This window comes from Centropristis striata, chromosome 2 (genome assembly GCF_030273125.1).
Source record: "Centropristis striata isolate RG_2023a ecotype Rhode Island chromosome 2, C.striata_1.0, whole genome shotgun sequence".
In the NCBI taxonomy this organism is placed as follows: Eukaryota; Metazoa; Chordata; class Actinopteri; order Perciformes; family Serranidae; genus Centropristis; species Centropristis striata.
This window is the reverse complement of record NC_081518.1, coordinates 29,734,542-29,761,559: the sequence shown is the minus strand read 5'-3', so window position 1 is coordinate 29,761,559 and position 27,018 is coordinate 29,734,542. Positions and strand designations below refer to the sequence as shown.

Below are 27,018 nucleotides of genomic sequence, written 5' to 3'. Positions count from 1 at the left end.
TATCGAGATGCACCTGTATTTCCCTCATATTAATATTTACACATTTATTATGATGGAATGTTTTAAAGCACAAACATATTTTATATTTAGTTTTTGTCCTTCTCCTTGTTTGTCCTGCATCTGAACTTTTATTCTTCTGATCATTCATCTCTCGTCCCACCAGATTTATCATCGTCAGTCTTTAATCTTTTGTCCTTTAGCTGCCGTCCCTCCGTCTGTCCTCTCAGCCTGTCTGTCCTCTATCCTCTCAGACCGGTGTCCTCCTGCGGGGCAGCGGCGGTGAGGACTCCTCCTCCTCCTGCTGTACCTGTAGCTGCTCAGGTGCAGGTGCGGGGTAAGGGGGAGGGGCTGGCCTGGTCTTCTTGCTGACTCGTGCGTACACGGAGTTCCTGTCGGTTGAATCTCCCGCCCCCGCAGAGTGAGCTCCTGCTGGCTCCTGATTGGTCGGTGGTGATGACATGTTGCCGTTGCCCCGCCCACCTCCTCCTCCTCCTCCTCCGATGGTGTGGTAGATGTGATCCAGGGCGGAGCTATCCACATCTGGAAGACACACAGCTTTAATTATTAATATTGCTACAAGATGTTTTCTTCTTTCTCTCTCTTCCCTTCCTCTCTTTAATCTTGTCTTCTTTTTCTGTGGTTTCTTCCCAATTTCCCTGCCCTTTCTTCATTATATCCCACATTTTTTGTATGAACATTTCGCTCCACCTGTGTTTGCAGAACCAACCAGCTACTCCTCTTTTACACCAAAAAACAAACAAAAACTTTCTGATCACCAGGAAAAATGTCAGGCTGCAACTAACCATCATTTTCATATATCTAAGTAAAATTGATATCTGTCTGTCCGTCCGTCCATCCTTTCGTCTATCATCCATCCATCCATCCATCCATCCATCCATCCATCTATCCATATATATCAGTCAGAAGAAGAAGACTGTCTAACTGTAACTGTCTAATTACAGAAGCTGGAAATGGTCAATTTTTGCTAGTTTTGCTTGACAACAAAATCTTTTTCTGTTAATTAATGAATTAATGAATCAGTTAATTGACGAATTGTTTCAGCTCTGATCACATGATGGTGACTTCTCGTCACTGGTTTAATGTAAATAAGTACAGTTACTCAAGTACTGTACTTAAGTACAATTTGAGATACTTGTACTTTTCTTGAGTATTTCCATTTTATGTAACTACATTAAGCCAACACCGTTACTTTTCAGTTTGAGATTTAACATGACAAACAGAGGAAATATAAAGTGAGTATACCAGTATATAAAGCAGTATAAATGGGTGATATCTTCACATAAAAGCTTCAATACAAATAATCCAATAACATATTTAAAACATAAATAAAACAATCTGAGTGGGTCCATTCTGCATATCGAGTACTTTCCTTTTGATACTTTAACTTCAGTAAGGTTTGAATGCAGGGCTTTTACTGTACTGGAGTAATCTCACAGTCTGGTATTAGTACTTTTACTGCAGTAAAGGATCTGAGTATTTCTTCCACCCTGCCTCGAGTCATCATGTCAGTAGAGACAGAAACAGACCTGGGTTGCTCTGTGGCGCTCCCAGGTGGCTCCTCCAGGGCGTGAAGGACACGGGAGAGGTTTCCTCATCAGGATTTGACTCTAAACACAAACACAGCCATCATGGGAAATGTAGTAACCAAGGTCTGATAGAGATGCTTGGTTGTTTTCAGTCATACTTGATAAAAAGAGAACATTTAGAAGTAAATAAACTACTCTTACCACACTATATATATATATATATATATATATATATATATATATATATATATATATATATTTATATATATTATGGCAAGCTCTTCAGGAAATTTTTATACATATGGATTGAATATATTGAAACTTGAGAAGATATATAGAAATCTGAGAATATACATTGAAAGTCTGAGAATACTGTATATAACGAAGGTTTTAATATATATTCTCAGATTTTCAATATATATTCTCAGGTGTCTATATATATATATATTCTCAAGTTTCAATAAATATTCTTAATTTTCTATATATATTCTCAGGTTTTAATATATATTCTAAGATTTGAATGTATATTCTCAGGTTTTAATATCTATTCTCATCTTCTGTATATTTTCTATATTATTATATATGTCTTATATCACTCATACTATACTGTATATATTCTCTGCATATATTTATATATAATTATTCATTGATACTACCACAAACAACCACCTATTATCCTATTTAACCTATTTAACATGCTAAAATATATTTTCTCTAATGTACAATATTTGTAAAATGCACATAAAAACACAACAAATATATATTAATAATAAATGCCAAATAGCAGCCATATAAGTAATTTATGTAAATAAGGTGTATAGAATGTTTGTATATTATACTTTATTATGTTTTTTATATCTATGTGTCTGTATCTTGAGCTGCTGTGAGGACAAAATTTCTTATCTGATCTTGTCTTTAAACAAACACAAAGCATCATGGGAAATGTAGTAACCAAGGTCTGATAGATGTGCCTGATTTTTTCAGTTAAACATGATGAAAAAATAATTATTTGGATGTTTGAGATGAGGATGAAGTGAAGCACCTGCAGCAAGTTCAGAGTCTCTGTCGGCTGTCTGCTTCACGGCTGGGCTGCCGTTAGTCTGAACATCTGAGGACAGAAAGACAACGTGTTATTAATCTATCTTTCATAATGAAAAACTATTTCACTTCTGTAAGAAGTTTCAAGTGTTTATGAGGGATTAAATGTATTTTTAAACAGCTGATCTTTGTTGTTTTGTGCAGAGGACGAGATAGAGGAGACTCTAGATAGAATCATTTAAAAATAATTTAAGAACCTAAGGGCATAAAGTAATAAATAGGAGACAAGCATTTAAAGCAGCAATGAGCATAAAAAACTAAATGTGCAATTAAAATGAAAAAGTGTAATTTCTCGCTGTGCAAAGACACAAACTCTCTGTGTTAAAATGTTTGTGACCCACAAAACAACAACAAGCAGAACTGTGACCTCAGAACATTTATATTACAACTTGTGTAATGCGCCGACAAAACAAATTTGAGATCAAGTCATGAAAATGTATATGCTTCACTTTTCATTGTTAATTAATAATCCATGAATTGAAAATTACTTTCTTAAGATGCTGCAAAACATTTTTAGTAAACAACACTGTTTGCTTATAGTTTGTAACCTCATTGTGTTATAAAAAAACATTTAACCCTCCTGTTATGTTGCAGGTCAAATTGACCCATTTCAAAGTTTTAAAATCTAAAAAAAATAATTAGAAGTATTTTTTCATGAAAGGAAAAACATTTAAAATGCAACTAAAATTTTGAAATAAATCAACGTCAGGTAAAAGCATTGTATTTTATATGTAGGTATTTCCAATGTACATAAAAAAGTTTTAACATACATTTTTTTGTGAAAAAAAGAGTGAATTATCCTCATTGAACCTGACCTGTGAGAGGTAAAGAACACCACCACACTAAATATTGATTGAGATGGTTTATGGAGTTATTAATGAAATATAAACAATGTTTGTTGGGATTTTTTAGTTTCTGACACTCAAACATGCCCTAGGTCAAATTGACCCGCAAACATTATTGCTATTCCTGAGAAACAAACTTAACAGGAGGGTTAAGATGTAATATATTAATCAGTTATCCACTCAGCAAAACAAAGTTATGATGTGAACATCTGCAGTCAATCGTCTCCACATTAATAGAAGCCAAATAAAATATTTTACTGCTGAATTTGTTAAATAAATCCTGACTTTGTGTGTTTTATTATTCACTGATCAGACGGACTGTGGCGCCCCCAAGTGGACCTCAGTGCACACACACACACACACACACACACACACACACACACACACACACACACCGGACTTCATTCACCTTTCTCATCGTTTTGGATCTCGTTGATCATCGGATTCTCTCTCGCCACTTCTTCCAGCTTCACCTGTCAATCAATCATCAACACGTTAAAGGTGAAATCTGTCCTGAGACGTGTTATTATATGAGATGAAAAGGTCAAAGGTCAACAGGTCTCTCACCACTCTGATGAGAGCTGAAGGGTCTTTGCCCGTATCAGGGTCCCGCAGCTCGAACGAACGCCTGGATGACAAAAACAGAAGAATCAGGTCAACTTTATCCATAAAACACAAACAATAAACAATAAACAACACACAGTCTGTTTATATATTTTAAGTGTTTGACAATCATTAAAACACCTTATTATATTTATTTTATACATATTTTAGAAGAGGAGCTGATGCAATTGTGATTTTCTTAATTTATGCATGTGATCAATTTGTAATTGAGCCAATAAAACCTCATCAGTAGAGCTAATTACACATTCATAATGTCCCACAGTAATGCAAATCATGACAACTGAACATGACAAATAATACTTTTATACTTTATATTTATATCAAACCTCCAGATGTTTTTCTGTAGATACTGGTGTCATTACTTGTACTGAAACCGGCACCTGTATGTTAGTTTATTCCATACTGTTCTGTTCTTATATAAACATATTTACTGTATTTATATCTACACATATGCACATTACTCTGACTGCTGTTTGCACGTCTGGTCAGATGTGAAACTTTGTGCAATAACAATAAAGTCGACTCTTATCTGTGTGTGTAAATAAATAAATAAGTCCACTGAAATGATCCTTTGTATTATTTAATGACTCTCCTCCATCAGAAGAAACTCATAAAAGAAGCTCAAGAAGCTCATTAAATCCTGGACACAGTTTGAAAAACACACCAGAAACCAGTTTCAGTTTGTAAGAGTCTGTATTGTTTCCAGAGATGGAATTTAAATAAATGGAATTTAAGTACATTTACTCAACTTCAGTACTTAAGTACAGTCTTGAGGTACTTGTTCTTCACTTGAGTAAGTTAGTTGAGTCTGAAGTTATCAGAGAAACAAGCTGAGCAAACGTTAGCAGCAGCTCGACTCATCCCACAGGCTGTGGGTGGAGGGGTGGATGGGCAGAGGGTGTTTGCTTGTTTCTATGTTTTATTATTATTATTATTATTATTATTATTATTATTATTATTATTATTATTATTTTCTCCTTTTTTTATGTGAAGCACTTTGTGTTACATTTCTATTGTATGAAAAGTGCTATACAAATAAAGTCTGATTGATTGATTGATTGATTGATTGATTGATTGATTGATTGATTGATTGATTGATTGATTGATTGATTGATTGATTGATTGATTTATAGCCCCTCCAGCACATCCTGTGTGAACCAAACTGCACCAGAAAAACACTGATTTTTAACATGAAACTGCTTTATTCAGTGTTTCACTGGTTTTAATCAGCAGGTGTCAGTGTTGTGGAGAGGAGGAGACCTCTGAGTTTGACCTCTGATTCTGCTGCTGAACCATCAACACTGAAGGAATCCTGACAGAGAAACTGACTGTGATGACGACTAAAAACTGTTGAAAATGTAAAAGTAAAAAAACAACCCACATCTCAAACAAAAAAGTGCTACTGAATTGAATTATGGGAAATGTAGGATCCGGCTTTTGTCAAGATTAACCAGCCTTTACTGCTTTAATTTAGGTAATTTAAACTGCATTTAAAGGTATAATATGATTTTTTTCCACATTGAAATAATAAAAAACAACCTTATAGTTGAGTTGTTTACTGACATTCTCCCAAATGTTTCCAACAAAGTTCAAACCAGAAAAATGTGCCATTTAAATCAAGGTAACGATTTGTTTAATTTGATCGCCTGTTGATGACAGGCACAATGATCCACTTTTTTAGATCTCGGTGGGTTTTAACTCTATATTTGAACCAGATGAAGGATTTGAGTCATCAGACGTCCTGTGTGCACCAAACTGCATCAGAAAAACACAGATTTTTAACATGAAGCTGCTTTATTCAGTGTTTTTTTTCACTGGTTTTAATCAGCAGGTGTGTGTGTTGTGGAGAGGAGGAGACCTCTGAGGAGAATTCTGCTACAAAACCATCAACACTGAAGGAATCCTGACAGAGAAACTGACGCCACAATGTCACTAAACTAAAGAAAAATTACATTTAGTGAGTCTAAACATGTCATCTCGTGCTGACCTGCTGCACTCGCTGCAGAGCGCCGTGAGGAAGATGGAGAGGAGGACAAGGACGATGAAGAAGCTGACGACTCCTGACGTCAGGACCCACGACCCGGCGACCTCTGCTCCCAGTGCCGCCATCAGCACTGACACACAGAAATAAAGAGAGAGAGAAAAAAAATTAAATTTACAGATGGCGTGGTCGAGTTCCTCACCGTGAACAAACAGTCACACTTTATTAAACACACTGAGACATGTGTGCAGACAGACTGCAGGAATAACTGTTGTGTTTCTCTGGTAACTGATTAATGTTTCTGTGTTGATCGAAGCTTTTAAACATCTGAGTGTGACATGTGAGAAGTGTGTGTGTGTGTGTGTGTGTGTGTGTGTGTGTCAGCAGGTTTGAGATAACGTTTTCTTAAAAAATCATCAAAAATCTACTGTTTATCATAGAAATAAACTGAAAACAGGCATTATTGTCAGATTTAAAATTTTATGACAGACTTTAAATGGATCATCAGTTAAAAATATTTCCGTTATAGAAAGTGACCAAAACTTGTGTTAAATGTTGATATTTGTGTCAGAATCTCTTTATTCTACATGTGTCATTTAAAATATAGCATTTGCACTAACCAAATATTAAATTCTGCTCCTCAGAAACACTGTGAAGACATGATTGATTCTGCTGAGACCGACGGTCACGTGACAAATATCGACTGAAAATATGTTTACACAGAGCAGAGAAGAGAGGACAGAAGAGGCTGTTTACACAGAGCAGAGAAGAGAGGACAGGAGATGCTGTTTACACAGAGCAGAGAGGAGAGGACAGGAGAGGCTGGAAACATGACAATACTTCACTATGTGGAGAAAACTGGTTCTTATAACATTCAAAGTGTTGTGGGCACTTGGAAAAGTGTTTATATATACATTCTATTTTTTAAACATTTTTAAACAATAATTTATCAGAGAAATTCAACTTTTTGGATTTCTGTCAGTTCTGTTTCTGTCTCATAGAGCTGCAGGACTTTATTAGATTAGATTTAAAGAGGTTTTATATGTTGCAGTGAAATACAAGGAGACAGAGAGAAGATTGTATAAGGGCAATATTACAAGATTAATTAACATTTGTTTCTGTGTAATATAACGTCAACTCAGCAAGTTGTGTGCAAAATCTTTCACCAACTTACTGAGGCAGAGACTCTGATTTCTGACTATTCTGACATCACATGAATGGAGCATTAATCGGGATCTCCATAGTCTTCTCCTGCAGGAGCTTTGTCCGGATGAATGACAGCAATAATACATCAGTCTGAAGCTTAATGAAGTGATTTATGTGTGATTTAATGTGAGTAAACAGATCTAAAGGTGCTGAAATAACTCCAACATAATGCTGATGTGGAAACAGTCTGAATTGATGCTTTGTCAGGTCTGAAGAACAAGAACACTGCTGTTAAAACGATGGTTTTCTGAATGGAGTCTGGTGTGGCAGAGTTATAAATCAATGTGTATTGGGTTTTTTCTACACTTTTTATTTTTATTTTTATTTTACTGTATTTTGTACCTATTCAGAACCATTTCAAACAATTTAAGAGTTTGTTTGTTTTTTAATGTTTTTTAAAACTTTTTTTTGTTTTTTACTTTTTAAAAAAAATTTTACATTTCTTTTTTGACAGTTGTTTTTTGTTTTTAGCATGGTTTCTGTTTTTTTTTTTATTTTTTTTTATTTTTACAGTTTTCTTTTATTATTTTGTTAAACCATTTTAAACTTATTTTTAAACAGATCAAACGTTTTTTTTTTTACTGTTGAAACACAACAAATGACACAAAGTTTACTGAAGATTTTAGATAATTTAAGGTATAAATTAAGGGATGCGTTCATGTTATTTGTCCAGCTTCATGTTGAATCAGTATGCATTAACAAAAACAAACACTGTAGGTGAAAATGAGCTGCAGGCTGTTTTCACTTTCTGTCAACAATCCAGAACGAACTGACGAGGATATTTAAACTTTACTGACACACAGACTGGTTTAAAAACTACATTTGCATTTTAGTGTTTTATGCAGAAACTTAATGACGGCATCATGTAAATAAGCTGCAGTTCCTCTGATCATTATGGATGGATGAGCCTGTTTTCTCTCTCCATAATCAGCTGTATAAAATACTTTAAAGTGTTTTTTCTTCTCCAGATAACTCCACTAACCATAATGAAAGAAATAATTCTCTGCAGCTAAACTTTAAACCCAAAATACAAAGTTCACCTCTTCCTCAGATGCCAAAAAACAACAAAAACAAACAGAAAACTGAGTATTTTCATGACAGAAAGCTGTTTCTTGTGTAAACATAACCAAGTAAATATGAGCTCTTATTTACTTTTAACACCGTCAGAATAACTCGATGTGTATGGAACACCTGCTGTGTGTCGTGTGATGTCAGTTCCTGTTTATGAAACATGTTTTGCAGCTGTTTACCTTGTTTCTCTCAGTTCCAGCTCAATGAGACTTGAAGGAGCTCTTTAATCATCCTCCTGTCAAACAAACACAACAAACAGCTGAAGCTCACAGACTCTCACAGTGAAAGGTGTGTCATAATCCCATGATCAAAGGAGTCATGTTGACTGGACTCAGAGGCGAAAAAGCTCTAATTCTGCAAGATTCACAAAATTAAACATGTGATGGTGCTGCTAAATGTGTATTAACAACAGCTGAAGTCACAATAACTCAAACACACCAAAAACAACTTCTGTGCTCTGAGAGCTAAAATTACTGCTTTTGTCAATGGAGTCTGGTGGTTTAGAAGAGAGCAATCTGTCCTGCTGAAGACAAGGGCCACTGCAAAAAGTATTCATGCCACCAAAAAACAAAACAATATCAGGTTCAGTGTACACTATATTATGGATATTTCCACCAATTTTCCAGCTCTGCAGACAGGGAATTAAAGCTGTTATCTAAGTTCCCTGCAAAGCCACCAGACTCCATTGAAAAAAAGCTGAATTTTACGTTATCGCCACCTCATTCTGTTTCTTTTTGTGTGTTTTGTGACTTTCAAATCTGAACTAACGTGACGTCCACAGCAGGAGATTCTGTGCTGTCATTTCTAAATTTATTGATGCTCGCGGTGACTCAGCTCGTGCTTGTGTTCACAGATTACTGCTGTAACCTACGTCACTGCACGGAAATGCACGCTGCTAGAGTCATCCTTTAAGGTGTCAAGAGATCCAGCAAGAAGATCAGGGAGATCAGTGTTATTTAGTATATTTTTATTATTAGTATATTTTTTCATTAATATAATATTGTTAACATACAAGCATGCAAAATATTATGCGCAATTTGAGCATATTAAATGCATGCTACATTCAGAATTTAATTACTGTACTGACTCTTCAGAGAAGCTTTCAAATTATGTTTTCAGTGTTTCTGTCAAAACTTTGCAGCTTTACAAACATAAACAAAAGCTTAATATGCTGTAACAATATTCATATGTCATTAAATATTATCCAAAGACCACATGTTTTATTGCAGGTTAATTTATAAATATTAATTAAAATATTTTTCTTCACATATTAAAGTCTGAAAACCACAATTTAATTTTCACATGTGAAACATCTAAATCATTCATTTATATCATATGAAAATATGTTTTTTTTAAATGCAATAAATTCACAATATTTCTGTTTTGTCTCCAGCAGAATGTTATTAAGTTATTATCCTTCTGATAATTCTATAAATATATGCAGATAAGTTGTGTTTACAGTGAACAATGAGACATGTTTTGACTTTCCTAAACTTTTTGTTATTCTTCACATCTGTACCATTTTATAATCTGATAGAATAATTGTCGTTAGTTTTGTCCCTCTGAACATTTAACTTGTTTGAACAGCTGCAGCAGCTGAAGGACGAGAGGACACTGAACCCAACACTTCAGATATGATCTGACAGAAACGTTAAGAGAAGTAGACTTTTACTGAACTAGTTTTAAAGTCAAATAAGAAATATAAATGAGGTGAAAGAAGCATACCTGCTGGTGACAGACAGCTGTGAGGTCAGGTTCACACTGAGGAGTTCTTCCTGCTGCACGTTTACTCATTAACAGACTGAACAAACACTGAGACGCTTAAAGACACACACACACGCACACACATGTGCACACGCACGCACGCACACACACACACACACACACACACACACACACACACACGGTTTACACACCGCCCATACAGTATAAGACACTCACACAGAACACTGAAGAGGAGAAAAATGTAAATTGGATTAATGCACATGTAGCTTAGCTTAGCACAATGACTAGAAGCAGAGGGAAACTGTTAGCCTAGATTAGCACATTGACTGGAAGCAGACGGAAACTGTTAGCCTAGCTTAGCACAAAGACTGGAAGCAGATGGAATCTGTTAGCCTAGCTTAGCACAATGACTGGAAGCAGAGGGAAAGTGTTAGCCTAGCTTTGTTCGGTTTTATTGACTGTACTTGTCAGCTTTTCTGCAGCTATATAAACTGAACTCCACCCAGCTGACTGCAGACGGACTACAGACGAGTTTGTGAACTGTGGGAAACTAAATAATAACAGTATGACTGTATGTATTAACAGCAAATAGATGTTGACTTTGTTCTGTATTAAATGTTATGGTGTTTTTGTAAATCATTTTGTTTTATTCATGATTTTCGACACATTTCTTTTTTTTTTTGCTGATGGAAAGTGGATTTTTTTCCTCTTTTGATAGCAGCAGTTTTTCCGCACTTCCAGTCTTTGTGCAAAGTTAAACATGTTTTCTATAACAGAACTAAACTAATTATTAATAATGTAATATTTTAATGGAGAGATTCCTCATCATCTTGTCACTTTCTGGATCAGCCAGTAGAACTGTAACTTCATAGATTGTTTAGTAAACTAATCTTCATCACAAGATGGAAACCTCACGTCTTACTGTACTTCAGACACAAATGACCTTTGTTTTGTTTTTGTAATTACTGATTTAAGATTTATGATATATTTAAGATTAGCTTCACAGCTGCAACTTCCTAAAGATATTATAAAAGACTTAGGCCTAAATTTGACTTCAGTTATTCATAGACAAATTTGAACCAAATTCTGATGGCTCACAGTGATTATATGTTTGAATGTATGATAAATAATGTATACATATAAAAATATAAAACTTTAAAAATAGAATGCTTATAATGCACAGAAGTGTAGTTATTCTACATTCTGATATCAGTCAAGTTTATTTATCATCAAGACCAAATGTACGAATTATAGGAAAATATTGAATATCGCATTATAGAATTAGTTTGCCACTCAGTCCAACTTCTCATTTTCATCAAACTAAAAATAATTCAGGTTCAGATTTTTGTGCCTGAAGTCAAAGTGGACTCTCTGGAGCGTGCTGCTGAAACAACCCCACCCATCAACTGAGACCCCTTCATCTCTCTGAACCTGCTGGGAAACTTACCTTTTAGACATTTAATTGTTTTAATATTTACTGTATAAATACAGTTTGACTAAACAAATCAATTGTCTGTTATTCTGCATGTGTTACATGGTGTCACATGGAAGAGTTACATTTGACTTCTGCGTGAGACAGTCACTTCGTGTCTCTTTCTGCAGAACCAACAGCGAGGTTGAGGGAGTGTTTTCTGGACTTTATGACAGTTTCAGACCACAGACAGCTGCAGCCGATAAGCTCATTAAAGCCCAAATCAAACGGAAACTGGAACTTTATCAGCAGCTCCACCCAAACACTGCAACCGCCACGCACTGCTTGACTGGCAGAGCGAGACCTGGGAGAGCTAAGAGACAGATAAATACTCTGCAGTTAAAAAATACATTTAATGTGTCAGTTATCACTGAAATACCTGAACATGTGGACAGTTCAAAGCTGAGTGGAAATGACTGTTACTGCACTGTGGGAAAAGAGTAAAACAAAGTAAAAGTTACTTTACTGTTAAAAAACAGTAAAAACACGTTATTTAACATATAATTTCTTTAAAAATATGGATAAAGTACAGTAAATATCTGCATAAAAATATATCTGTAGAATAACAATTTTTTTTCTTTATTATGACGTGTGTTTGGCAACTTTTACTGCCAGACTTTTTACTGTTTTTTTAAATATTAAATTTAAAGTTTTACTGTAAAACATCAATTAGCAGGAATTTTACTTTAAAAAATGTTTTAGAATTTTTTTTAACAGTGTTTAAATTTACACAAGTTAATTTTAACAGGAATATTGTTTTGCAAAAATGCACAGATCTATTGCAGATAAAACAGGAGGAATGTTTACTTTAATCATCATTTTAATATGTGAAATTATTTTTTTAAACGTAAAAAGTAATCATAATGAGTTAAAATTCGATTGAAAGTCAGATTACCTCATGTGAAGGAATAAATACAGTTTTTATTTGTATTTTTTTTTTTCAAACCCAGACGAACACAGCAGGCAGGACGAAGGCAAACATGAGAAACAGGATCACAGCTTAGCAACAACAAACAAAACAAACTAAACAAACAGAACAACGGAGGCACGACAAGAAAAAAAGAGACAGATTCAGGTTCAGATCTATCTATCTATCTATCTATCTATCTATCTATCTATCTATCTATCTATCTATCTATCTATCTATCTATCTATCTATCTACCTATCTATCTATCTATCTATCTATCTATCTAAAAATGAAGCAACTTCTTTTATCCTGAGAGAACTCAGCTCTGATCAGTTTCTATATAAGGTGAAAATAAAACAATGATTTTCCTGTATTTGTCGTTTTTATTACACAGACAGTGAGAATAATTCAAGTTTTCGTTTTATTTTAATGTTGAAAAGTCAAAATAATTTCACTAAATTTCAGTTTCAGCTTTTTGTGTTACAGCAGGAACTAGAAAATCCAGAAGATCAGAGGTGCAACATAAAGATAACACACACACACACACACACACACACACACACACACACACACACACACACACTTCATGAATGCACAGTAAATCCCTCATATGTTCACAGACTCATCTTCATCTCTGCTCTTTCATCAGATGATCTTGGGCCCGCCTCCTCATGGCGAGCGCCGTCATGGCGCAGCAGAGCGCCAGGCAGGGGAAGGAGGCGCAGGCCAGCAGGAGGCGCTGCTCTCCGAACTCCCTGACCAGTGCCGGTCGCCGCCACAGGAAGTCGTGGAACAGCGCCTCCTGCTGGGCCAGCGTGCAGAGCGCCAGCAGCAGGTGGAACAGCTGGTGGCCGTGGCCGATGATGTCATAGCGGCCCGGGGAGAAGCGCTCTGGAACGGGACAGGAGAAGAAGAAGGCCGAGAGCAGGAACAGCACCACCTGGTGGAGAAACGACACAAGACAGTTATATAATATACAGTAAATATCTGCATTAAAAAAAAATATATATATATATCATACAATAATTTATATTATTATATGACATAATATATGTAATTTGTCAATTTGTTTGTGGGAAAAGCTTCAAGCAAACAAAACGTTTCAGTTAAATAATAAACAATAATAATAAATAATATAATATAATAATGAATAATAATATAAAAATAATAAATAAACAATACATTCAAAAATAAATCTTTAAAAGATTAAAACTAATATAAAATAATAATAATAATATAATGATAAATAATAATAAATACACAATACAGTTATATAATATACAGCAAATATCTGCATTAAACAAATATATCTGTAGAATAACAAATTTTTCTCTTTTGACTGTGTTCGGCAACTTTTACTGTAAAATTTTACTTTCAGCAATATGTTTATTTTTTGTATTTTTTTTTACATAGAATTCACTGTAATTTAACATTCAAGACTTTTAAGCAATTTAATAATACTGTAAAAATAAAATCTATGATGTTCCATTAAATTAATTTACAGATTTCAACTTTTAGTTTATGGTGAATAATTGTCATAAAAGTAATTTGCTTTTTTTTTATGGTGCTTCTACAAAACAACAAGAAAAAAAAACTTTTTTTAAATAATTTTTTTTTTTACAGTGTTTTAAGCTACATATCTTCATTTTAACAGGAATATTGTTTAAAAAAACAGATAATACAGTAAATATCAGTATTTAAAAAATATGTATAAAAATGTTTTTAAAACTTTAATATGATTATCAGTGTTTTGCAACATTTGCTGCCTTTTTTTTTACACTAGAATACTTTAAAAAAAAGTTTTACTGTGATACAGTGTTTTAAGCTACATAAGTTCATTTTAACAGGAACATTGTTTTGCAAAAATGCACAGCTCTACTGCAGGTAAAACAGGAGAGATGTTTACTTTAATCATCATTTTCATATGTGAGTTGAGTTAAAGGCGCCACCTGCAGGACATGCAACGGCAGTGCGGCGCTGCTCGTCCAGCTGTGCGTGGCGAGGCGGTGAGCGACCGGGCTGATGTCCAGCAGGTAGGCCACGCCCATCGGCAGCACCTGGCAGAGCTTCCTGTGCAGCGGGTATGGCCGCCGGAAACGGAGCTTGGCGTAGCAGCAGGCGGCACAAGAGAGCCAAGCGAGGAGGGCGGCGGCCGGGAGGAATACCTGCAGGACGTGACATCATCAGTACGTCTAAGTGCATTCACAGGCTGTATCCTCATGACAAGGATCCTTCCTTGGTGGGATCCTTCCTTCAGAGTCGGGTCCTCCAGAGCCCAGAGTCCTTCCTATCACTGTAATAATCACTAATGGAGCCTTCAGTGTGCAGGTGTGCGTCATTGTGTAATTGGACGTCCTGCTTAAGTTCAGTGCTGCAATTTCAAAACCAGTTCAGACATGATGTGTCTCTGGCATCAGCACTCTGCCACATATTAGTAGAAATGAGAGAAGATGCTTTAAGGTTAAATCTACAATTTAGCAAGTAAAAGCCACAAATTGGATTAAACCTGAATGTTTCACTGATCCTGGCTGAATTTGTCCGCTACTAAGTTTCATAAAAGCAGCGGTGCATAACTCACCATGGAGATGTGTTCTGTGATTTTTTAAAATTTTACTTTACAGTACAGTACAATAACAGTTATTTATAAATAACAATAACGGATAATAGTGGACTGTCGGTCAGTTAAAACAATAAACATGTATAACTTTCTGAATGGCATAGCTACGTACACTTTACACATAGTACATCATCATCTGACACATATATATGAATTAACAATTAATAACTTTAGCGACTGAGACGTATCAATTAACTTAACTGGTAATGTATCAACATGATGTCTATTATCTTTTAGCTAAATATTCTGCCATTTGTTTATGTATGTTTTGCTTGACTTTGAACACACGTTTTGTAAGTTATGTGATAACAAATATTCAGTGTAAACAAAAAATACTTATATATCTAAATTCATATTGCGCTGCCAGCGTCGCTGTTTCTTCACTCGCAGCTTTTAAATCTCCCAGTAGACCTGTGTGCGCAAGGCTTTATGGGTACGCGGAGGATACACACAAGCATCCAAAAGAAGGACTCTGTCCTCTGGAGGATCCTGGACATTGGGACAGTCCTTCAGCTGTCGATGATGTAGAATCCTTCAAATTCAGCTGTTTGAGGATCTTTCCTTGCCATTGGGATACATCAACTGAGGAACAATGTAACGCACGCTACCAGACCTGTCCCAGCATGCTTTGCGTCCAGGCAGGGTCGGCGCTGTACAGGCTCAGAGCCAGAGCGCAGCCATACTGGTAGACGGCCACGCCCACGTAGTCCAGGAGGAAGAGCGAGTAGTGAGCGCGCTCAGAGTGAGACTGAAGCAGGTGAGCCGCAGCGCTGCAACACACAGAGACGTTTATTAACTCTGACCAACAGGGGGCGCTGATGGCGGCTGCAGAAGCATTTGGTACCATTCATTTCAATACAAATTGAGAAAACTTCTCACTTGATTTGTTACCTCAGAAATGTTTTTTAGAACAACACTATGGTCTCAATCACTAGTAAAAATCTTCAAGACAAGTTGATGTTAATAGTGTCAATGATGAAAGAAAATAGAAGATAAAGAATCGTATGATTTGGGGCATGGCTACCTTTGATTGACAGGTCACTAAAACGGCAAGCTGTCATCAGGTGAGAAGCAGAACATGTCAATAAAGTTATATATATATATATATATATATGCGTGTGTGTGTGTGTGTGTGTTTGTGTATATATGTAACATATTTATCTATGTTTTAGTTAAATAATAAATAAATAATATAGTATAATATAATAATATATAATATAATATAATCATAATATAATGATGAATGAATATAAGAATGATAAATGAATAAATGCATAATAAATTCAATAATAAATATTTAAAAGATGAAAATGAATATAACATAATAGTAAATAATAAATAGTAATAAAAGATAATAATAATATAATAAGAACAAACAATATAATATAACATAATATAAAATAATAATAAATAATAATAAATAATATAATATTATAGATAATAAATTCAATAATAAATCTTTAAAAGAAGAAACTAACCTGCAACTCAGGTATGTGATGGCGGAGATGGCGTAGAGGACGAGCGGCAGCGAGGATGCGTCCACAGAGACGCCCTGACCCTCAGGACCCTGCAGCCGGACACCCAGGAGCCCCTGCAAAGGTCAAAGGTCAGACAGCAGGAGGTCAAACACAGAGCCGTCAGACACCGAACAGATCAGGACCAGAACTGGTCAGTACCCCTCCCTGCAGGACGGCGAACGCAGTGAACCTCAGCGCCACGGCGGTGGCGGCCAGCAGGTGGCTCCACACGTTCAGTGTCTCGTTGTGGATCTGGAAGAGACTGAGGACGTAGCTTCGCCACGGCAACCCCGCTGGCCGGTAACCGGACACGATGAAACGCTCTCGAAACAGAGCTGGGACGTCAGAGTCTCGGACCGGGGCGGGGAGAGACGGGAGGAGGCGGGACAGCAGCGGGAGGAGGGCGGCGAGCTGAGAGGGGGCGGAGAACGACACCCGAGGCATCATGGGAGAAAAGATCTGAAACTGCACACACACACACACACACGCACACACACACACACACACACACACACACACACACACACACACACACACACACACACACACATTTAACGTGTAACAGCAGGTAGACAATATTTGAAATTACGTAAAATATATATTTTTAAACTTTAATATGATGGAAAGTGTTTGGCAACATTTGCTGCCTTTTTTTAACGCTTTCTTAAAAAAAACTTACATTAAAATTAAAGTCTAACTGTGAGGAGACAGAAAGTTGGCTTCATGTTTTTAAGTTTAATTTAATTTAATTTTCCTTTTTATTATTATTATTTTTTACATATAATCATTTATCATAGGAGACATCATAGGAAAATCTATAATGTCCTATTATATACATTTACAGATTTCAAATTTTGTTTTATGGTTTATATTTGTAATAAAATTATTTGTTTCCTCTTTTTAATGCAGTTTGCAGTTGCAAAAAAAAAAAACCCAAGTAAACCAAGGAAGTGTGATGACAGGCATATTTTAAAAATGAAAAACCTGAATTTTATTATTATTAAAAGTTTCATTGTTTAACAGTCAAAGGAGAAGATGTCATGTAAAATAATTAACCGATTTAAACAAATGTATAAATATAACATAAGAGGGGAAATGGGGCTTTCTTATTTTTTTATTGTGAATTTTTTAAAAATTTCTGCCGAAAATTGTATTTCATTTATCCTTTATTTATTTTCTCAAGGAGTCATTGAGGGCAACCCCTTATTTACAATGAAAAGTAAAGAGAAAACAGCATGGACAAAACACATGCAAAAACATTAAAAACAATTTCAGTGAAAGGCAGAGTTATTGGTTATCATACTTTAGTTATTGGTTATCATAGTTTTAAACTGGCCCATAGTTATAATTATGTTGAGTTTTTGTGAATGTTGTAAGATGTTTCAGGTAGATGCAGCAGAAAAACTGAAAGCAGTTTTTCCAAATTCAGTATTTGTCCGAGGAACATTGAGCATTAAGCATTAATCACTAGAGCGTGTTGGATAATTACTCTGTGACCAGTTTAATAAAGTGCTGAGGTATGGTGGCATGTCGCCTATCAAGACTTTATAAATGAAGAGGAACCAGTGCATGTCTCACAGATAAAGGTGCCCGTCCCACCTTGTTGTATAGGATGCAACGATGGGTGCAGTAACTGTCACCAGTGATGAATCGGAGTGCAGAGTGATAAACAGAGTCCAGTGAGGTGAGAGTGGAGGCAGAGGCATGTCTATAGATAACATCAGCATAATCCAGAACTGATAAAAAAACTGTCTGAATGATCCATTTCCTACAGAACAGAGGGAAGTTTGCTTTGTTTCTGTATAAGTATCCAATGTTTTTGTTTCAATTCACTTTTAAGTATGTCAATATGAAATTTGAATGAGGTTTTGATCCAACCAGACACCCAGATATTTGTATTGTGAAACCCTTTCAATGCTGTGACCTGTTAAAGTGATGATATGTAGACCATCTTCTGCAATAGGTCTGGCTCTTGAGAAAATCATGTATTTGGTTTTGTCTGAACGGAGAACTAATTTTAGATTGAGGAGAGAATGTTGTAGTTTGTCGAAGGCTTGCTGGAGAGTTTCAATGGCTGAATGTCCAGTATTAGAGGTGCAATACAGAGCTGTGTCATCGGCGTAGAGATGGGCGTTACAGTTTGTTTTAGTGGATGTAATGTTGTTAATGAAAATATTGTTATTGTTGGTTTAATTTGTATTATTATGAATATTTCTGGTTTATTTTAACATGTTTGAATAAATAGATCAATCAAAAAAAACAAAAAAAAAACGTTGAAATATAAATTTAAAGCAGGAAAATACAGCCACTCTTCGAGGTCAGCACAGTGTTCATCAGACAAACAGCCAGAAACTAAACTGGGTCACATATAATAAGTTTTCTGTTTTTTATATGATGGAAATAAAAATATTTGGCACTTTTCTTCTGTTTCAATGAACAAACGAACCTTTAAGAGGCAGAGAAACAATCAAAAAAAAAAAAAATTAAATAATAAATAGCACCAACAGTAAGAAGGTCTAATGTCAGAGGAAATAGACTCACCTGATATCTTTCTCTTTGTTTGTTTGTTTGTTTCAGGATTTGAGCTGCTGCAGCTGAAACATTTTCTGTTTTTTTACTTTATTCCATCAGAAGCTCCGTTCAGCGACCTGTTCACCGCTCAGCCCTGCAGACCGGACACCGTCACGTGCAGGGTGACACACACACACACACACACACACACACTAATCTCCACAATGTGTTCTTGTTTTCTGCTAATTAGAGCTGATTTCAGTCTGAATGAGTTTTTTTCTCTGCAGGATTTTAGACGTCATGAGACCCGACACACACACACACACACACACACACACACACACACAGTCACACACACACTGTTTCACTCTGTTCAGTTCAGTTTTATATATTCACCTTTTAAATTTCTTTCTTTCTCTCTGTAGTTTTGCTCTAATGAAACTTTTTTCTGGCCTAAAATAATAAAAAAAGATCCTGTGAGCTGTTTCAAATGATATCAACTCAATATTCTGAGATTCTTGACCATTACTTAAAAAAAATCTCGAAAGACTAATTTTTCTTATATTTACAGTTAATGAAACAATCTGAACAACTCATTAAGGCTATTATTTATTTCTGAACTATATTATTCATTGAGGAAAATGTATTTAAATCTTCACCAAAAGGAAATAAACACAATAAAACCTTGGAGTCATTTTTTTCATTAGAAACTTTAAACTGAAATGATTCTGACTCAATATTTTAAGATACTGGGTCATTATTTTAAGAAAATATCTTATTCATACTAGCTTATATTGAAGAACAAAAGCATTGACTTTATTAACTATTTGGAAACTTTTTCTGTGTGAGTGACCAGAGTCATGCTAACAGTTTCCCTCTGTTTCCAGTCTTTATGCTAAGCTAAGCTAACACTTCATGTACAGAGATAAATACATCTTTACATTTAATTTAATTTGTAAATAAATAAAGACATTTGTAAACATTCACACGTGAATTTCAGACTCGACTTCACATGAAGTGTTTTTTATCTGTAAACAGGGTATATATAGTAACACAGCAAATATATAATAATAATAATAATAATATTAATAATAATTATAATACTACTAATACTACTACTAATAATAATACTACTACTAATACTAATTATTATTATTTTAATCACATAATCAAATCAATAAATATCAAATTCCAGATTTTTGTTTTTTTTATCAGTCTTATTGTTACAATTCCAATTCAGGTTCAAGTTCAGGTGGTTCAGGTCCAGGTCCAGCTGGTCCTGGTCCAGGCGGTCCAGGTTCAGCTGGTTCAGGTTTCAGGTCAGGAGGTCCAGGTTCAGCTGATCCTGGTTCAGGCGGTCCTGGTCCAGCTGGTCCTGGTTCAGTTGCTGGTCTTGGCCCAGACGCAGGTGCAGCCGACGGCCACGGAGCGGTACGCGGCGGTGTAGCAGCCGTCTGCGTCCCTGCGGGTCAGGACCAGGACGTTCTGGTGGACCGGGACCGAGTTCAGGGAGTGGTGGTCTGAGTGACCCGGGTCCGGACTGGAACAGAAGCTGCTGCTGCACTCAGCCTCCCAAAGCGTAGACGGGATCCGGTTCTTCACCGTACTGGACCTGAACACAGAACAGGGTTTAATAACCAGAGATGGTCCTGCCCTCAAACACACTACTTTACTGATATTAACTATAGTTAACTATAATTAATTTCAAAAAATGTCATTAAAATTAAAGTTTTACTGTGAGAAAACAGAGAGTTACCTTAATGTATTTTAGTTAAATTTTTTTATTTATTATTATTATTATTATTATTATTATTATGCTGATTATTTTTTACATTGAATTCATGTTAATCACAAACATGATTCAAATCTGAAATACCTGAAAAGCAGGTGATGATTAACTATAATTAATATGGTACAAAGAGTAAAACAAAGTTAATTTAGACAGATTAAAGCCAGAGTTTATGTAAATTAAAGTAAAATGATATAGATCGATTTAATGGATGAACTGACCTCCACGTCCAAGCAGACAGAGACCTGCGGTGGATGTTCCCGTTTCCTTCAGACGATGAGGAGACGTCGGAGGAGAACGCCAGCGAGGCGTTACAGCTGGGAGGAGGAGAAGGAGCTTTAACCCTGAAGGAGGAGACGACTACCCAAAACACACTGCAGCACACCTGGAGAGGAGTAGGAGATGAGATTAGGCTGGAGCTGATCATATATGACATTGGGCAAAAGGTGGGGTACGACTGGGCAGGTCTCCAGACTATCACAGGGCTGACAGATAGAGACAGACAATCACTCCCTCATTCACTCCTACGGGCGATTCAGAGTCACCAATTAAATCTAGGTGGATGTTTTACGACTGTGGGAGGAAGCCAGAGTACCCGGAGAGAACCCACGCTGACACGGGGAGAACATGCGAAATCCTCACACGCATCATTACATTACATTACATGTCATTGAGCTGACGCTTTTGTCTAAACCAACTTACAATAAGTGCATTTAACTTGATGGTACAAGCCTCAGACCACAGGAATCAAGTAAGTACATAACTTCATAACTTTAAGAGCCATATATATATATATATATATATATATATATATATATATATATATATAATTGTATATATTGTATACATTTTATTTAAATTTACTTTGTATCTCTTGAAATGGACCATTTTATTTTATATTAAATTATATTTGTTTGCTACAAAATTATGTCTTTATAGGCTCAGGTTAAGTCACATTTCAGTTCAGTCTTTAGATTCTTAATTCCTGATAAAGTTGAGGTTCTCAGCTGCTGTTAGTAAAGTTTGATGCTCACCAGCAGCGTGTGGACGCTGTGTCTCGGCTTCATGTTGTCTCTCTGCTGCTGTCCGTCCTCTGAGTGTTCCCGCTGTGAGGACAGGTGTATTTATCCCCCTCAGATGTGATGAGAGGCACCTCGCTGGGAGGGGACATTCCCCTTATCTCTGCACCCATCAGGAGATCAAAGAGTGAAACATGAAAATGAAACGTTTTCTTTTTCCTCACTGATAAAATCTGTGAGTGACAGCTCGTAAAACCACGTGAGGCCTCGGAAAGCTGCTGACTGCTGCTCTGAGAGGAGGCTGAGTCAGCAGAGTGAGTCTCTGCATTATTTAACTGATTGTTAATTGATTTATTGATGCAACATATCAATGATTCACAATGTGAGCATTATTAAGCTCTATAGAAGGCCTTATTACACACAGTCTTACCCTTAGTTCATGAACTATCAGAATTATTTCACATGAACGCCTCCTCAAGTCAGAACTCGGAGTCGGACAAAGTTTTCCTAACCGACTTTCAGAGTTGACGTTAGAATACGTAGAAACAAGGCGAACAACAGAAGATGAAGCATGCATGTAAAAATCTGTTTGGATTTCAGGTTTTGCATCTTTATTTCTGCAGACGTGTCATTTTTACGTTTAAGCCGTTGGTGTGTGTTCAAGCGGAGTGACCTGGATTAGTAAGAACCAGATGAATGCCTCCGCCAGCCAGTCGGTTGGTGTGCCCTCAGATCAGATCAGATCAGATCAGATCAGATCAGATAAGGCTTTATTTATCCTGTAGCGGGGAACCTCGTCAACGCAGCAGCTTCAGATACAGAGATAAAACCACAACACGTCTTAATATCCGAAGATCTTCAACAATCACAGCAGTTTAAGATCAGCGTCAGCTCTTCTTCTCTTCAGTTCTGAGTTATGGGGTTAAAAACGGACAGAAAAATATTTTTTGCAGAATGCTTTTTTTTTTGCATCATGATCAACTTGAAGTTTGATCTAAAAAAAAAATATTGTCACTTCATTATTTCATCTTATTGTGTGAAATTTTGACGCAATAACTTCATGAATCATTGATTTATGGCTGAAAATGTATCTTGGGATGTCACAGTGACCTTTAATCTCTTAGTCTGAGTAGTCCTGAAATATTATTGTTCATGAGAGTTGAATAGATGCATAAATGCTATTTATCAACCTTATCTCTGGTCAGCCAGGTAAAGTGATGTTTTAGAGTTAACAACTGTTTAAACACTTTGAGTACAAAACACAGCAGAAACCTTCAGGGATGAAAAATTAAGTTCCAAAAGTTCTTCAAATGGTTCTAAAAGTGATTCGATGCCCATATACCCCTATGTTAAAATATCAGCAGAAATAATAATAATGATAATCCATTTTTACAGCCTAGTTCCAAAAAAAACATTTTCCATGGTTTTCTTGATAATGATTTTGGTTATTATCAAGAAAACCATGAGAAATGTCTAGATATCAACTCTTAAATTAAACTCTTATGAGCTATTTTTATTGTTATCATTCGACTATATTTGTCCAAACAAATGTACCTTTAGTTGGACCAGGCATTAAAATGAACAAGAAACTGAAGAAAACAATGGTCCATGACTGTAATTAAGGGCAAGCACCTGAATGCACCATGAGAATGGCCGCTGACTGAGCTCCTGTTTGAAACTTGTTCTTATGTTTTATTCTGATGTTTCTGTTTGTTTGCAAACTGCAAACACGTGCTGTCAACAGCCAATAAAGGGAAGCTGGGACACAAGAAACAGTCAAAAGACAGGAATCAGCAGGAATAAATTTACCTAAACCTGTATTCTTCTTGATGGTTTTTCCGAGCAGAGAGCTGCAGACAACATGCTTGTTTACTTCTTTTTACCCTTCTTCTTAAAGTTTTATTGGCAAACAACAGATAGATGTGTTACCACCTCCAGCTGGTCTGTTTGTTTTTCTTTAAACTGTGGAGAGCTTGATGCTTCAGTTGATCAGTCTGTGATCATCAGGAGCAACTGTTCACTGTGTGATCATCAGTCTTTGAGTTGTCAGACAGAAATCTGCTATAACCATCATGTAGTGTGAACTCTTTTTTTTAAAGATATTTTTTGGCCATTATTGAGAGGACAGAGTGAAGGGGGAGACAGAGGGGAAGACATGCGGGAAAGGGCTCCGAGTCGGATTCGAACCCGGCCGCCCGCTTACGAGGACAATGCCTCTATGGTACGTGCTCTACCAGGTGTGCCACCGGGAACGCCCCATGTAGTTTGAACTCTGACTGGGCATTTCCACCGGCCGCGGAACAGCAGCGTAGCGAGCTAGCCATATACACATGAGATAACGAGAACACGCGATAATCCTGAACATACGGGAGACCGCGAGATCCCGTGCTTCTCTCCTGATGACGGTTCAACTTGTTAGTGACCTGTCAATCAAAGGTAGCCACACCCCAAAGCATACGATTCTATATATTTTATTTTCTTCTAAATGGGGCCATTATTCACACACAAGATTTTTTTTACTTGTGATTGAGATCATAGTGTTAAAAACACTAAAAAACATTTCTGAGGTAATTAATCAAGTGAGAAGTTTTCTCATTTTGTATTGAAATGAATGGACTCAAATGCTTTTGCAGCGCCATCAGCACCCCCTGCTGGAGTCTTTGGTAGAATGCAGCTGAAGGCACTTCCTGGTTTGCCTCACTGCTCACACCTGGAGGTTGCCGCTTGGTAGACTTGATCCTCAGGAATGTGCATTTCAGGAACGAGACTTGTGTCGCCACTAACCACTGGAGTGAGATGTCAACTATGACAGGTTGACCATATAAGCTGACCATATATTACGTGTGTTGACAACTTTCAATGCACCCAAAGTATCTGGCACTGACCCACGACTGCATAAATTGCCTCAAAGTCCTTGTACTTGTATTCAGTCTGCTGCATGAGAGATGAATCTGACGTCATGTGCATTGAACTCCACTTCTTCCACCACCTCCTAATTACAACCACTTACAAAAACGCATCACATCACCTGTTTTTGATGGAAAGTCATCAAAGTTATTACAGTTCATCCTGAGGGGAATCTGTGTTCACTGCCACTGTCACCTCTTCTCTTTGGCTTTTGACACCATACAGAGTGTTGATTTTATGATTTTATGTGTATACATGCATATTTTATTTTGTGCGAGCAGTGCATTTTATTTATTTTATTTTATTCTAATTTATTTATCTACATTAATTATTGTATTTTATTGTTCAATTGTCTACTTAATCTTTTTTATCGTGCTTTTGTTATCTATTTATTGTATTTATGTTTTTGTGCAGCACTTTGGAAACCTTGTGTTTGCTAAAATTCTGCTATATAAATATAGTGGATTGGATTGGACTGTCCCTCTGCTGCAAGTCTTCCCCTCTGTCCCTCCTACTGTTCTCTACATCAAGTAAAGCATGAAAAATACCACACAAAAAACATCATGCACAATTATGAAACATGTGTGAAACAGGTGAGTTTGAGGCAACAAGAGAGGGATCCAAACCCAGAGTTCAGTAAGTTATTGAAAAGTGAAAATACAAAAAGCTGAGCAGCAAATCCAAACTACAGAAAGTCAGATGAACAGACAGGTGAGTAGAGATCACAGGTGTCAGGACATGATGCAGTGGGATCTGTCCGTGACGAGGAGAGTTTTATTCTGCAGCTCTGACAAGGAGAAGTGGAAACAGGTGAGCTGGTGGATGAGGGCTAGGTGGAAAGTCTGAGGACATCTGGTGGACAGATGTCTCACACAGTGTTGCACAAAAATATTCCGACTTTAAACATGATTTTTATTAAACTTTTCTCTGATAAATGTGATCAAAATACCTCCCCTGGTGCAGACAGCAGCAGTGACTCAGCTGTCAGCTTCCTCTTTCCATATATGGAGTCTCCTGAGCTGTGGCCCCACCCCTCACAGTGACATCACAGCGGTGGTGTGGTGTGGTCTGTGTTGTGGTGGTTTCTGAGGTTTCTGTCAGCGCACTGAGTGTCTCTCTGACCTCGTTAGTCAGCGGGAGGAAACCAGAGACACCGAGCGCCGTTTACCGTCAGCAGAGTCAGCAACTCACAGAGCGGGAAATCTCACCGCCTTGTCGGCGCCACCAGGAGGCCGACAGCTTCATTACAGTGAAGAAAAAAACTGAACTTTTGGACCTGAAACAAAGAGCAACTTCACCTTTTTACACCCAAACCACAGATGAGACTGTTATTGTCCTGAAGGTGGCGGCACAGGAAACATGTTGCACCTGCAGTTTATGTATGCACACACACACACACACACACACACACACACGTTGTGTTTCCATCACTTTATTGTTTATGGTTTTGTTAGTTTAAATCTGTAACTGAAGCTGTTTGATAAGTGTAGTGTAGTAAAAAGTGAAGGTTTTACCTCTGAGATGTGGTGGAGTGGAAGAATAAAGCAGCAGAAAAAAATAAATACTCAAGAAAAGTACAAGTAACTGAAATATACTACAGAGTAAATGTACTTAGTACCCCCCCCCCCCCCAAAAAAAAAAAAGAAAATAAAGTAGCTCATCTGTCCAAAGATTAAATATATTAAGAAAAAGGAAAAAAAAACACCTTTTCCAGACAAACAGTAGGCTATGAATTAGTTAATTCATGCACACAAATCTTGAATATAGAATTTACTTGTAAGCTAATGAGTAATTTACGTTATGGGGACCTTTATGTTGTGAGTCCCTGCAATGTGACTAAACACATTTATGTCCCCAGATTTGACAGTTCTGCATGTGTGATTTGCAGATAATGGAAAATGAGATGAGGAGGTGAGGAGGAAAGGAGGAAAGGAGATGAGGAGGTTAGGAGGTGAGGAGGTAAGGAAGTGAGGAGGTAAGGAGGTGAGGAGGTAAGAAGGTGAGGAGGAGAGGAGGTAAGGGGATGAGGAGGTAAGCAGGTAAGGAGGCAGGAAATGAGACAAGGAGAGGAGGCAGGAGAGGATGCAGGACAGGAGGTAAGGAGGCAGGAGAAGAGTTAAGGAGGTAAGGAAGCAGGAGATGAGGTAAGGAGGCAGGAGAAGAGGTAAGGAGGTAAGGAAGC

At 36.7% G+C, this 27,018-nt stretch overlaps 3 protein-coding genes across 5 annotated transcripts; all 3 read right to left on the bottom strand.

Moving 5' to 3' along the window:
• Positions 1–29: 29 nt before the first annotated feature.
• Positions 30–10,265, bottom strand: si:ch73-204p21.2 (uncharacterized). Of its 3 annotated transcripts, none has more exons than XM_059357795.1 (8): positions 10,098–10,265; positions 8,552–8,607; positions 6,102–6,228; positions 4,058–4,118; positions 3,900–3,963; positions 2,590–2,655; positions 1,548–1,628; positions 30–540 (listed from the first exon to the last, which is right to left on the bottom strand). In XM_059357795.1, exons 3-8 carry the CDS (start codon positions 6,221–6,223, stop codon positions 248–250), a joined length of 687 nt encoding a protein of 228 aa, XP_059213778.1. In that variant the 5' UTR covers positions 6,224–6,228; positions 8,552–8,607; positions 10,098–10,265; the 3' UTR covers positions 30–247. The 3 variants fall into 3 exon arrangements, with proteins under 3 accessions (XP_059213778.1, XP_059213787.1, XP_059213795.1); XM_059357804.1 differs by having other exon boundaries at positions 8,552–10,011; positions 10,098–10,151; XM_059357812.1 differs by lacking the exon at positions 10,098–10,265 and adding an exon at positions 9,244–10,058.
• Positions 10,266–13,050: 2,785 nt separating this feature from the next.
• On the bottom strand, positions 13,051–17,116 carry LOC131992271 (membrane progestin receptor beta-like). The gene is made up of 5 exons (XM_059357782.1): positions 16,770–17,116; positions 16,572–16,684; positions 15,707–15,863; positions 14,426–14,641; positions 13,051–13,416 (listed from the first exon to the last, which is right to left on the bottom strand). Exons 1-5 carry the CDS (start codon positions 17,055–17,057, stop codon positions 13,105–13,107), a joined length of 1,086 nt encoding a protein of 361 aa, XP_059213765.1. The 5' UTR covers positions 17,058–17,116; the 3' UTR covers positions 13,051–13,104.
• A 3,159-nt stretch (positions 17,117–20,275) lies between these two features.
• Positions 20,276–21,977, bottom strand: il17a/f2 (interleukin 17a/f2). Its single transcript, XM_059358202.1, has 3 exons — positions 21,945–21,977; positions 21,132–21,295; positions 20,276–20,733 (listed from the first exon to the last, which is right to left on the bottom strand). The coding sequence occupies exons 1-3, from the start codon at positions 21,975–21,977 to the stop codon at positions 20,502–20,504; spliced, it is 429 nt and encodes a 142-aa protein (XP_059214185.1). The 3' UTR covers positions 20,276–20,501.
• Between the last annotated feature and the right edge of the window lie 5,041 nt (positions 21,978–27,018).